This window comes from Coenobita brevimanus, chromosome 50 (assembly GCF_032717465.1).
Source record: "Coenobita brevimanus isolate Jiangsu-jjx chromosome 50, ASM3271746v2, whole genome shotgun sequence".
In the NCBI taxonomy this organism is placed as follows: domain Eukaryota; kingdom Metazoa; phylum Arthropoda; class Malacostraca; order Decapoda; family Coenobitidae; genus Coenobita; species Coenobita brevimanus.
In genome coordinates this window covers 33,149,484-33,164,365 of record NC_137003.1, presented here as the reverse complement: position 1 = coordinate 33,164,365, position 14,882 = coordinate 33,149,484, and the positions used below count along the sequence as shown (strand labels likewise).

The window sequence follows — 14,882 nt, the reverse complement described above, 5'->3', positions numbered from 1 at the left end:
CGACGATAAAGCAAAAGAATGAATGTTTAGTAATATCAGAAGGTGATGAAAGTAATAGCGTAAGGGGAATTATCATGTGAGGATAACAAACACACATACAAAGGCCTCGAGACATAAACATAAATAAAGCAGGAAAAATATTACTCTATGTAATAACAATTCATAATAATAATGGATGTGCAGAACTGTATCTGTAGCAAACCTCGGGTCTGAAATTAGGAGAGTTGGCCACGTGCATTCTCCACCTCTGAGAATAAACCCTTTTAATGCGTTGGGTTCCAGTTAACCCCTAAAGCTCAGATGACAGCCATAACCGTCATATACAGGTGTTCAATGAGGTTTAGATGAAGGACATAGCCATTTGATGTTTCATGCCAGCTTTTTTTTTTTTTTTGATAGACCAATATCCCCTGCATGGGTTATTGGAGCGGGTCTTTGCCTTTAGGCGGCCTACGGTTAAGCTGAACTCATCATCTTGCCTATCGTGGTGGGGATATGACAGAGACGAGTTTTACAAGCACAGCTGTTGGTGTCGTTGCAATGAGCCTGACAGTTGCTGTTGATGCCTCACTAGCAGTGGTTGGTGGTGAAGCTGGAGAGCCTGTCCTGAGAGTGGTAGTATTAGGACACCTGAGAAGGTAGTGAAGCAGAGGTTCATTGGACACTTCTTTGCAGTACTGACATTCCTCTTCTTTGTTGGTGTCCAGCATTTGACGTGCCCCTTTGTATCCCAGGTGAAGGCGGTGTAGGTAAGTGCAAACATGGGCAGGGACCGCCTTATCGACACAGAGGCTGGTACTGGGTGGCTGTAACATACCAGGTTGTTGATGGTGAACCCGACGCCACGCATGACTCGTATTGGCGTTGAGAAAAAAGATATGCGTGGCTTTTGGCTTTTGGCTTGGTCTGTGCCAGGATTGGGGAATGTGCATGTCGACAATTAGCCTCTCAGTGGCATGTTTGGCAGCATGGTCCACTCTTTTGTTCCCTCTAATCCCAACATGGCTAGGTATCCAGTTCAGGGTGATGTGTTTGCTTTGTTCTTTCAGTTCCTGAACAAGGGAGAGTACATGGGTAATGAGGTGGATGTTATCTTTTGGTTGAGTGGAGGCAAGTGTCTGTATGGCTGTCAGAGAATCTGTGTGTATTGCGTGGTGTGATTGTGGTTGGTCAAGAGCGTGCTGGAGGGCACCTGCAATAGCAACCACCTCAGTCTGTAACGTGGAGGCTCCATCTGAGAGTCTCCACACTTTAACAGTTTCATTACAGATCATGGCTGCCCCAGCAGTGTTGTTGAGGAGGTCCCCCAAACCATCACTATAGTATGTCAGGGCTCCATCCAGGGAGGCAGCATGCATGCTTTGGAGGGCTTCCTGGCGTAGCTGAGCTGTTGCAGATGTTGCCTTGGAACTGGTGGGTGTGATGATATGCAGGTGAATGGTTGGTGGTGCCCAAGGTGAAGGGATAGTATAGCTGGGGTGAGGTGTGTCCTTTCCCTTTGCGATTATGAGGCCTCTGAGACCAACAACTGAGATTGCTGCTGCCACACGTTGTGCCCATGTTTCTCTATAAGGAGCAGTCTGTCGATACAGCACTGCAGTTACTGTATCAGTGGGAGGTGATGGCCTGGGATGATGTATCATTTTAGCGAGAATGCAAGTTGTGCGTTGCTGTGTGCGAATCCCTAGAGAGACAATGCCAGTTTCTTGTTGGAGGTTGCATAGTTTGGTCCACATGGGGGCTCCAAGTATAAGTCGGAGTTCATTGTTTTGTATTACCTCCAATCTGGCTAACAGATGTTCACTGAGAGTTACAAGACATGGGGCAGAATAGTCAACCAATGGTCTGATGGCATGGGTATAGTAGGTGTGAAGGATGTTGTAGCTGGCACCACCCTTCAGGCTTGTGATGGATCTCATGACCCTGGTCCTAGTGGCTGCTCTTTCCCGCAGGTACCTTACCTGTGCATCAAAGGAGAGCTTCTTATCAAACCAGACACCTAGGTACTGGTGGCTAGAGACCCACTCAAGCTCTGTACTCGTACCTTGGATGGAGAGTGAGTGCTCAGGGTCTGTTTTTTTCAAAGCGATGGCATTTGACTTGGAGGGAGTAATCTTTAGCCCCAACTCCAGACATCGCCCATGGATAAGATGTAGGCTATGCTGAGAATTGTGCTCATTATCTGGCCCTGTAGATACAATGGCCAGGTCATCTGTATAGCAAAGGATCTTTACCCCTGGTCCCAGGGGTATGTTTAGGAGCTCCTCCATGAGTATGTTGAAGAGGTAGGTGCTCAAGATACTGCCTTAGGGGGTTCCATTTTCATGGCAATGAAAGGAGGAGGAGTGCCCTTGAAAGTGAATAAATGCACTACGTCCTTTTAAAAAGTTTCTGAGCCACCCAAGCATCTTACCAGGAACACTTTTACGTGCTGGGATAGAAAGAATAGATGTTGCATTGGCAAGCTCAAAGGCTTTTTCAAGGTCAAGGAACACAGCATTGCAGTGACCATTGCTAACTCTGTTAAGGAAGGTGGTGAGGCATTCAGCCGTGCGAACAATTTTGGTGTAAGCAAAGAGGGTAGATTTCAGGGGGGCCCACCTTCCATTTTAGTCTGTTTAAGACCATACGCATTGCTGTTTTCCCATCACAGCTGAGGAGAGAGATGAGGGACCAGTTACTTGGATCGCGTGGTTTTGGGATAGGCACAATTTCTGCTTTTTTCCAGCGGTGGGGCAAGGTAGCTGCAGCCCATGAAGCATTTATAAGGGAAACCAGAACAGTTTGTCCAACTGGGCCAGAAAGCTGTAACATGCTATATGTGATTTTATCAGCCCCAGGTGCGGTATCTTTACTTTTCTTCTGGAATCTTTGGAGTTCTTGGGATGTGAAGGGCAGATCAGTTTCAGCATCACTCTGACACGCCTCCTCTTTTTCTCTGTCTCTGCCTGGTTGTAACCTGGGAAGCATTTGGACAGTCGCCCCTGAGAGTTGATCTGAGCTAGCACGGGTTGCAAAGGAGGCTGCAAGGTGCTCAGCTTATCCCTCAGGATCGGGGTGGGGAGGAAATGTAGGGTGCTTTTTTCCTGCTATTCTCTTTAGCCTCCCCCACATGGTGCTCAGAGAAGTGTGGGCATCAAAATTCTGACACCACTTGATCCATTTTTCCTCTCGGATGATGCCTGCAGAAGTGCTCTGTTGTGGTCAGTTCGGTGGTGCCTAAATAATCTGCGAGCAGCATTCACTCTGTTGTTGAGTGTTTTCATTCTTTCATCGTAGAACCAGTGGTCTTTGTGTATCTTTGTCTCCAACTTCATCTTGGGGATGGCGATGATAGCTGCATCATGAAAAGCAGCTACAAAGGCATCCTCATGTTGGTTGATATCAGGTGGAGGCCTCAGCAATGATGGTTGCTGTAATAAGGCAAAGCTAATTTTTTTCCAGTCTGCCTCTTTATGTTCCACTTTGGAGGGGGCTGTGGTGTTCGAGGCAGTGGCTGGATATTTAAGTGACAGGTGACTGCAAAGTGGTCAGTAGTGAGGGTAGGATGTAGGCTCCAGTCTGCATCTGATATGAGATTGGTTGATACAAAGGATAGGTCTAGCCTGTCAACTAGGATGTGTGTCGGCTCCCCTGTGTTGAGAAGTGTTACACCTACACTGTCGGTCAAAACCTCATCGAGGTGCCTTCCATTATGATTTGGAGGAGACGGAGACTGAAGGTGATGATGACACTTAAAGTCTCCACCAATGACACGTTTGAAATCCTGTCCATTTTCTATGGTGGCTATTGCGTGATGTAGGCACCTAGGAGGTGACTGACTAACAGTGACTTCTGCTTGCTCATTGTCAGATTCGCTTTTCGCCACAAATATCCGCCCCATCCCTGCCTTGCTTCCCACTCTTGCAGGAAGGGATATATATATATATATATATATATATATATATATATATATATATATATATATATATATATATATGTGTGTGTGTGTGTGTGTGTGTGTGTACCAATTGTAACACAATAATGGATGGTGAAACTGACAATCCGGGTCGTATAAGCTGTGTGAAAGGATAAAGTTGAGAACATAAAGAAAGTCAGCTTGGAGTACGAACAAGGATCAGCTGATATTTAACCTCTCTCTCTCTCTCTCTTATATATATATATATATAAATATATATATATATATATATATATATATATATATATATATATATATATATATATATATATATATATATATATATATATATATATATATATATATATATTGTTACGGAACAGAGAAAGATACTGTAATGTACACTTTAAGTGAGAATACTAAAAATCACTACTGTCCCGTAAAGATCCAGGTTCAAAACAAAAGAGTTAGGTAAAATTACAAGTTAAAGTTTAATGCTCACACTAACAACATAACATTCAGGACTCATAAGGATAATGTAATGCCAAAAAACAGGTTAAATATATGGTTAACTGCAATAAGCCTCTATAAACGCGAAATTAGCATGAGTAAATTTATCTAAGTCAGCCCTGATAAAATGAGAAAACACTGGATAATGCTCAGTTAACGCAAGATATATTATTACAGATACAAACTATTATTACCACTGGCTGACAATATGAATTACAAAAACTTTACTAGGCCTAAGAATTAACACCTTACGCTACACAGTACAAGAAAAAATGCAATAACATTTATACTCAAATTACACAGCTGCTAGATGGTTGGAGACTTCCTGAGCACTCACAATAATAACAACTGTACAGGGGAGGACAGAGATGTGAACAAAATGAGGAGTAGATCTAAGTGGCGATTAATGTAGAGACTGGGCTCATTATATAGGGGCCGGCAGAGCTTGATACAACTTGTAAGAAGGACGCGCAAATGAAGCCATGGGGACAAAGAGTTGACAATCCTGCTCTGAACAACAGAAAGAACGACTTACTTTACTATAAGGGTAGAAGGGGGGAGTGAGGTACAACACGCTCGTGATCAAACATGCAGCATACTGTACGTTAGAATTACACAAAGGATGATGAAATCATAGGCTATGTAACACCTCCCCACAAAGAAAAAGAAATTTACAAAGGAAATTTCTTATTACTCTAAAACAATCCGTCTAAAGTCTAGAGAAGCAATCTGCAATAACATTTTCTTTCCCCTTGACATGTTGTATGTCTAATGAATACTCCTGAAGAAGTAGACCCCATCTTGTCAATCTCTGATTTTTATCTTTAAACTTACTAAGGAATTTCAGTGGGTTATGATCGATATAAATGACTATGGGTCAAAACCAGAACACAAATAAAATGAAAAATGCTGTAAACCCAAAATCAAGGCCAAAAGCTCTTTCTCAATAGTTGAGTAGTTCTTTTGAGGTGGAGTGAACTTCTTACTGTAATAAGATACAGGATGTTCAATACCCTGATCATCCTCTTGCAGCAAAACAGTCCCAGCTCCTGTATCACTTGCGTCAACAGCCATCTTAAAAGACTTAGCGAAATTAGGAGTAGTGAGCACTGGCTGACTTAATAGGATAGCCTTAAGTGTGCTGAAAGAGGATTCACAGTTATCGGTCCAGACAAATTTAACTCCCTTTTTCAGTAGGTCTGTAAATGGTGATACAAGAATTGAAAAGTTAAGAACAAATCTCCTGTAATAACCTACCATTCCCAAAAATCTTTGTAGCTCTTTCCTACTTTTAGGTCTGGGAAGATCACTTATAACCTGAACCTTAGCTCCTGGTGGTGCAACATGTCCATCACCAATTACGTACCCAAGGTACTGAACTTTAGCTTGACCAAACTCACACTTTGATAAATTAGCTACAAGATTAGCCTGAACCAAACGCTCAAGAAATTTACTGACATGGCATAGGTGATCTTTCCAGTTGTCACTGAAGATTAATACATCATCAATATAAACAACACACCCTGCCAGACCCTCTGTTACAACATTCATGAGCTTCTGAAAAGTGGCTGGTGCATTCTTCATACCATATCGCATTACAGAACATGCAAAAGTCTTTCCTAGTGTTACAAAACATGAAATCTCCCTAGCACGTTCAGTCATAGGTACTTGCCAGTATCCCTTTAACAAATCAAACTTACTTATGTACCTAGCCTTTCCGATCTTGTCTATGCAATCTTCCACGTGAGGGAGAGGGTAAGTGTCTGTTTTGGTTATCTGATTAACACATCTGTAGTCAATGCAAAGACGCTGTGACCCCCCTGGCTTAGAGACTAGAGTGACAGGAGAACTCCACTCGCTCGAACAGGGCTCAATCATCTTGTGGTCCAACAGGTAGCCAAGCTCCTTCTGGATGAGAGGAACTTTCACTGGGTTCACACGGTAAGGAGGCAATTTAATTGGCTTTGCGTCTCCAACATCGACATCATGCATCAACACAGTGGTTCTTCCTGGAGTAGCATGGAACACTTGCGGGTACTCCTGCAGTAATGCCGAAAACTCCTGCCTTTCCTCGGGAGGTAGATGAGAAAGCTTAGTCTGGAGATCATTCATGATATCAGGATTCTTCCCCAAACTATCACTCAGGCTCATGCTGCATGGGAGAACTTCACTTGCAGACTCGGGTGGAACAGCTACAGTGCAGACTTGGTTATTTTCGTCCCGCCTGTGATATAACTTTAGCATGTTGATGTGACAAAGTTGCTTGTTCTTTCTACGATCTGGTGTGGCGATGACATAGTTGACATCACTGAGTTTCTTCTCCACGAAATAAGGACCACTAAACTTGGCTTGAAGAGGTTCCCATGCACTGGTAGCAGAATCAAAACCTGATCTCCTGGCTGAAAGTGGCGTAACCTGGACTTCTTATCATACCAAGTCTTCATCTTCTCCTGAGCAGCTCCTAAATTCTCTCTCGTCAGCTGTAAAGCAGTGGACAGCCGTTCTTTGAACTTCATCACATACTCCAGCAGGTTGACGTCATCTTCCTCCGACAGCCAGCATTCCTTGAGTAGCTTAAGGGGTCCTCTTACTTCATGGCCAAACAGTAGTTCAAAGGGTGAGAAGCCCAGTGATTCATTTGGAGATTCTCTTGCGGTAAATACAACAAATGGAAGACCTTTATCCCAGTCTTTCTGATGTTCCAAACAGTATTTCTTGAGCATCGATTTGAGTGTTTGATGATATCTCTCCAACGCTCCTTGGGTCTGGGGATGGTAAGCTGAAGACGTGATCTGGGTGATGCCCAACTCTTTCAGAGACTGCTTGAAAACATTTGACATGAAATTACTTCCCCGGTCTGACTGTACCTCCTTAGGCAGATCAAACTTTGTGAAGAACCCTAGCATTTCCTTAACCACGTTCTTTGCTGAGATATTTCTAAGTGGAATGGCTTCAGGATAACGAGTAGCCATATCAATCAGGGTCAACACATAAAAGAAAATCCTGAAGAAGTCTTAGGAAGAGGGCCCACAATATCCACCAACACACGGGTGAATGGCGTCTCAAAAGGAGGAATGGGAACTAGAGGTGCAACCTTTTCGGTCTGATTACACTTCCCCACAACTTGACAGGTGTGACAAGACTTACAATACCAGGAAACATCCCTGAAGATACCTGGCCAGTAGAAGTGTTTCAAAATGCGTGCCACAGTCTTCCTCACTCCAAGGTGTCCTGCCAAACTGGAATCATGAACCACTTTAATGATATCCTGCCTACAAACACGAGGGATGACAACTTGATGTACAACCTCCCATTCACAGTCGGCTGATGCTGTTGGGGGTCTCCACTTCCTCATAAGAACTCCTGACTTTATATAATAACAAGTAGAAGCACCAGCTGACTCTTCCTCACTGGAAGCAGAGTTAGCTAGACCTTTCAACTCAGGGTCAGCAACCTGCAACTCAACCAACTCTTGACGAGACAAATTATCAACATTACGCGGTACTGCCTCATCTGATGAGTGGTCCAAATTAGCAAGAAAAGTGTCAGCTAGGATAACATCATCATCATCATTATCCTCTAAGTCACCAGTAACTTTAGACTTAGCCCTAGTGACAGCACATGCAGGGAACACATCAGGGACATCACAATCCTGGGCCGCAGCCACTGGCTCACTAGACAACTGAGGAGCTGGACACACTTGACTTCCACCAATATCATTTCCAAGTAAGAAAGTTACCCCTGACATTGGGAGTGTCTCAACCAACCCAACCATAACGGAACCATTAACAAAACCAGACTCTAAATTCACTCTGCACAGAGGGACAGAGAAGTAATTATTCCCTACACCTTGTAAGATTACAGTTTCATCAGAGGAATTAACATTAGAGCCTAGAACACTGGTCAGCATAAGGGATTGGCAAGCACCTGTATCACGATATATTTTAACTGATTTCCTGTCATTACTGTCCAGAGGACTGACAAAACCTTCAGACAGGAAATTAGGACACCCACGATACTGCTCAAAAGAGGAGCTCCATCATGAGAATTTAATTTACCCCTTAAAGCAGGTTCAGTTAACTCAGTTAAAGAATTCTGGGAACTCTCAAGGGTGGACACTAGACCAATTGACTGAATATTTAAAGACTCCTTTTTGTTCACATCACGCTGTCTCCTGAAACATTTCTTCATAGTATGACCAAGCTTACTACAATAAGTACATTTACTTTTCTGAAACCTGGAGGTGAAGCTGGTATTTACTTCCTGAGAAACATCATCTTTTTTCTCTTTCCTGTTACCTGTACTCTGAGTAGAGGCAACGTACTTACTCTCAGCTTTCCTTTTTTCTTTAGAATATCTCTTGTGAGTGAGAACATATTCATCAGCTAAAACTGCAGCATCAGACAAATTATCAATTCTTTTCTCATCAATATATAGGCTTACATCTTTATTAATACACCTTTTGAAGTCCTCCAGCAAAATCATCTGCTTAAATTTGTCAAAATCAGAATCCACATTCTTAGAATTTAACCACTGCTCTAACAGATCTTCTTTGATTTTTGCATACTCAACATGGGATTGCTTATCTTGCTTATAAGTTGCCCTAAATTTTACTCTATAGGCTTCAGGAACAAGCTCATAGGCCTTAAGAATCAAGCTCTTAACTACATCATAATTATCAGATTGATCCTGAGACAAAGATGCATAAGTTACTTGAGCTTTTCCGGTAAGAACAGTTTGAAGGAGTACTGGCCAATACTTTTTGGGCCAATTAAAACCTGTAGCTACCCTCTCAAACAACTGAAAATACTTTGTTAAATCAGATTCATTAAAAAGAGGGACAAGTTTAACATTTTTAGCCACATCAAAATCATCAGAGCTAGATGATCCAGTTCCACCTTGTTTCATGCGATACTCATGGTCTGCCTGAATCCTAGCAAGTTCAGTTTGTGCCTGAGCCTGTGCCTGTGCCTCCTGAATACGAGCATTTGCCTGAAATTCAGCCTCCTGAATACGAGCCTGAGACTCAGCCTCCTTAGCACGAGCCTGAAACTCAGCTTCCTTAACATGAGCCTCCTGGAGAGCTAGCTGTAACTTAGCTAATTCAATCTGCGTTTGCTCATTTGGGGGAGTTATATTAAACAAGCTTTTATTAATCATGCCAACAATTTGATCTTTAGAATAATGAGAGTGAACTGCAATTCCCAATTGTTGAGCAAGAAGCTTAAGTTCATGCTTTGTTCTGTTTTCTACATCACACACTGTTTGCACATTTGACAAAAAATCTTTGGCTTCATCAAGCGTAGTAATAGTAGACATCATGAATAAATCACAGTCACAAAATATCAAGCAATATCCTTATGAAAATATCCTGAATATCCTAATAAGAGGTCGCCAAATTTATGTTACGGAACAGAGAAAGATAATGTACACTTTAAGTGAGAATACTAAAAATCACTACTGTCCTGTAAAGTTCCAGGTTCAAAACAAGAGTTAGGTAAAATTACAAGTTAAAGTTTAATGCTCAAACTAACAATAAAACATTCAGGACTCATAAGGATAATGTAATGGCAAAAAACAGGTTAAATATATGGTTAACTGCAATAGCCTCTATAAACACGAAATTAGCATGAGTAAATTTATCTAAGTCAGCCCTGATAAAATGAGAAAACACTGGATAATGCTCAGTTAATGCAAGATATATTATTACACATACAAAATATTATTACCACTGGCTGACAATATGAATTACAAAAACTTGACTAGGCCTAAGAATTAACACCTTATGCTACACAGTACAAGAAAAAATGCAATAACAGTTATGCTCAAATTACACAGCTGCTAGATGGTTGGAGACTTCCTGAGCACTCACAATAATAACAACTGTACAGGGGAGTCCGGACGCCCAATAACCGAACATCCCCACTACCCGGACCTTATTGTCCTGGGATCCAACATTCCCAAAATTGTCCGAAAACCCCCCCCAAATTTTTTTTATAAATCGATTTTTTGCAGTCCGTAATTTGAACTTGCCGCGCGCGCTGCGGGAGAGCATTGTTTTGGTTCGTCATTCCTCCGACGTCCGATAGAACGCGCTGCATCCTCCCCACCTCCCGCCTGTCTCTCACCGCGACTGGACCTAGGCTCTTCGCAATGGCTGTCCACGTGCTCGCTTTTGTGGTGGTGCCGTACTTGCTGGAAGGCCTCCTGCTGCTCTCGGCCCTCCTCTTAGTGTGTGTGATGATGGCCCCGCCACCTGAGAAAAGGAAGAGAGTGGTGTTGACTCTGGAAAAGAAGAGGGAGATATTGGAGAAAGTTGATGCGGGTTGGTCTTCTTCCCACATTCTCTGCGAGTATAACCTGGCCCGGTCGACTTTGCTCGATATCAAACGTTCCCGAGACAAACTCATGCAGTACACGGCTGACTTCTCGTAGAAGCAAACGCAACGTGGAAAGGAAGGTTATGTTTACCCCCAAGTTTGCAGAAATCGACCGATCCACGTTGATTTGGTACCGACAGCAACGTGCAGCTGGTGTGATGGTACGTGGAACAAAGCTGAAGGCTGCTGCTGAGAAGTTTGCAAGGCTTCACGACGCCCTAGACTTCAAGGCATCCGAGGGTTGGCTCTTCGCGTTCAAGTTGCGACATGGCCTTACTAACCGTAAAGCACATGGCGAAGCATTGGACGCTAACGAGGATGGAGTTGATGAGTTTCGGCACAAGGTGAAAGGCTTGATCGACAGGGAGGGCCTCACTCTCGGTCAAGTCTATAACGCAGACGAAACTGGCCTATTCTATTGCTTGCTGCCAACGAACACTCTAGCCGAGGAGACGGAGAAGCGTGTACCTGGCCGCAAGCTTTCTAAGGAACGGATATCTGCTTTGTGTTGTGCCAGTGCTAACGGCATGCACCGGCTTAAGCCCGTTGTTGTTGGCCGTGGAAAGCAGCCTCGGTGCCTTCGTGGGGTGATGGATGTCCTTCCTGTCGTATGGTACCATTCTTTGGAAGCATGGTTCACAGCTGTGATTTTCAAAGACTGGTTTCACCGTCACTTCGTCAAGGAGGTCATCCAGTACCAGACGAAGACACTGGGAATCCCTCGCGACCAGGTAAAGGCTCTCCTTCTGCTTGACAATGCACCTGCCCACCCGTGCGACAAGGACTTGGTTGCTGAGAATGGCCGTATTAGGTGCATGTTTCTGCCACCTGATACGACTGCTCTCATTCAACCCATGGACCAAGGAGTGATCGTGGCAACATAGCGCCTGTACCGTCGGAAGTTCCTGGACGAGGTGATGGTTGTTCTCGAGGACGAGGACGAGCGCAGGGAAGGGCGTGACACTCGAGGCAAGCGGACTTTGGAAAACCTTCGCTGCTACAACATCAAGTCTGTGCTGTACAACTGGGCTAGTGCATGGAAGGAAGTCCCTGTGAAAACTCTTGAAAATGGTTGGTCTTGTCTGCTTCTCGGAACAGATGTGGAGTACGATTTTCTGGGCTTTGACGTGGATGACTTCCATGCACGGCTACGTATGCACGGCGACGTTGTTGATGTGGACGATGTACGTGAGTGGTTGGACGACGACGAGGGCGATCCTGGGTATCAGACGTTGTCTGATATCAAGATCGCGTCTTCGGTTGCTGGTGTCATAATGACTTTGTGTCATAAAAGACTGTGTAGGTTCCTTTGTGGTTGAGTTATATATATATTTTAGATTTAAGGACGAGCGGTTTTTATATCTTGGAGTAGCTTCCCATTTGTCATGTAGTGACAGGAGAGGTAAAGAATAGTATGGGACTATTTTTATTTGTCTTGGAAATATTAACAAGTCTCTCACTCACGAGTGAGTTGAGCAGAGTCCCTGTCTCCCTGTCTCTCTCTCAAAGTTGCTAAGCCCTTCTCCCCATTACCTGCCTGTTCTAAGGCTTGTCTCCTTCTCTCTTGCCTGTTCTGTGGCTAATCTCCCTCTGAGCTCTCTTTCCTAAATTCTGGTGTAGCAGGGGTGTGTCACGTGTGTTCCTCGTGGATGGAAAATACTAGCAGCCTGTGTGTGAGTATGTGTGTATGTGTGTATATGGTCACTAGGCACTGTCGTGTGCCTATCAAGCATTCCTTGTGTTAAGAGTGTGTAAGCATGTTTAGCATTGCTCGATTCTCGCAGACACAATACCTTCTCATCATCTGACTCCCTGCTTCTGTCTCTCTATCTATCTATTTATCTATCTATCTATTATGATTTGCAATTATAATATGTAGTCCTGACATCTGCTCGGCCACGCGAAAATGGCGTACCATCGACAGTTAATAGTCCTAACATATTAATACACATTATATACACATTATAATGAACTTATAAGCTAATTAAGTGAGATACATAATATTGTAAAAGTAACATAGTTGTATGAATATTGTATACATATAATATAGTAAATAGTGATTATTCAGTAATATTACATTTTAAACAAGTTGTATACATATTTGAATAAATGCAATGGTTGTTGTATAACACTTTGTAAGACGTGCATGTACAACAGACGTACGCATATAATTGTGCAATGGTAATACTGCTAGGTTATACATTACATAGAGTTATCACTTTAGTAATGTCTAATATTTCACCTAACTTGTATGATGATACTGGTAATACAGAATTGTGCTATAATTGTATGCCTTATAATATTGTACTAACATTGTGGTACTACATAATTGTAACATTTTATGAATTGATACAAAATATTGTGTTAATGCATAATTGTGTTGGCCTTATAATTGTAGTTACATTTGTTAATGCATAATTGTGTTGGCCTTATAATTGTAGTTACATTTGTTAATGCAACTCTTACATAAGTGTCTTGGCCTTATAATTGTAGTTAAAGTTACATAAAAGTTACATCTTGTTAATGCAACTGTTAATTGGCAAAGTGTAACATAATGCAATCGTTTGTCGTTACATAATTGTTACATATCGTTTGTAGTTACATAATTGTAGTTAAAGTTACATAAAAGTTACATCTTGTTAATGCAACTGTCACAGAAATGGTACATATTGTTTGTAGTATTGTTTGTAGTTACATAATTGTAGTTAAAGTTACATAAAAGTTACATCTTGTTAATGCAACTGTCACATAAATTGGTACATATTGTTTGTAGTTACATAATTGTAGCAAGTGTAACATAATGTAATCGTTTGTCGTTACATAATTATAATATGGAGTTACATAATTGTAATAATTGCAGTCCTAACATATGCTGCGGTCGATGATAGTGATGATCTGCCATGCCACTTGTTTGTGGAGACAACAATTTGCTTTTTTGTTTGTAGTTTATGTGGTATTTTGACATATGTTGTAACACTTACACTTATTTTCATTTGTTTGTTATGTGATCTTACTCTATTTCTCCTTTTTTTGTTTTACTTTTCTTTCTTTTTCTTTTTTTTTTTTTTTATGTATTGATTTTCCATAGTTTGTTTTTCTTCACTTGTGTACGCTTTTTCTATGTTGTTCATGGTTGCATAATTACTGGCTAATTTCCTTGGGATACTTTTTTAAAGTTTATTTTATATTGCACAGAGATTATAAAATGATATTATATAGTCCCATATTTTGTTATTTTATATATATATATATATATATATATATATATATATATATATATATATACACACACACAGTATTAACTATATACACTGACTTGTTGTTCACTTGTACCTATCGTGAGTAATATGTGTGTCAGCACTGTGTGGAAATCACTGTCTTCACGATTGTGTTGAAGATGTTCACTCTTGCTAGCGTCATTTGTGTTGGCCATTTTTTTTTTTTTTTTTTTTAGTTTACCTTGTAACTTAATTTATATGTTTCCACTAGGTAGCTTTAATTAATAAATGTTTAATACAGTTATTTTAATCGCTCACTGAGTAACTGTGATGGTATATTTTCTTTATTACTTTGTAGATATAATAATGTATAGCTGTATGTATGAAACACGTATTTTATGTAGGTATAAATGGTAACACTCGTTGGTAGTAAATAAATGTTATAATAAATGAATGAATATATACAGTGTAGAATATTTATTGTTGGTGATTATTTAGTGTTTGAGTTATGCAGATAACTGTAGTAAGTATGTGTGTTTAAGCTGTAACTATACAGCACGTTTTATATGTTTGTGCATAAGCTTATTGTCTATCACTGTGTATTGTATAAATGAAGTAACTATGTAACTCACTAATTTTTACCGTGGTGGGAATGGTGTGAGTGGTGTTGCACGTGGTGATAGCGTTGTTCTTCACGGGTTGATTGGCGTGTTGTGGGGTGTCAGACACACGGCTTGGCGTCGTCTCAGCACATGTCTGGTGACGTCAACTTCCCACACTGGTAGCTGTGGTAAGAGAATGAGTAGCGATGAGTAACCTGAGTAAAGACGGGTGAGTAAGACGAGTTGTGAATATGGACTTGGTGTTTTGCTGCGT

The 14,882-nt window shown here is 41.6% G+C and overlaps 1 protein-coding gene across 1 annotated transcript; it reads right to left on the bottom strand.

Moving 5' to 3' along the window:
• Positions 1 to 479: 479 nt before the first annotated feature.
• Positions 480 to 2,270, bottom strand: LOC145399731 (uncharacterized). Its single transcript, XM_080272279.1, has one exon. The coding sequence runs from the start codon at positions 2,268 to 2,270 to the stop codon at positions 480 to 482; it is 1,791 nt and encodes a 596-aa protein (XP_080128405.1).
• Positions 2,271 to 14,882: the final 12,612 nt, after the last annotated feature.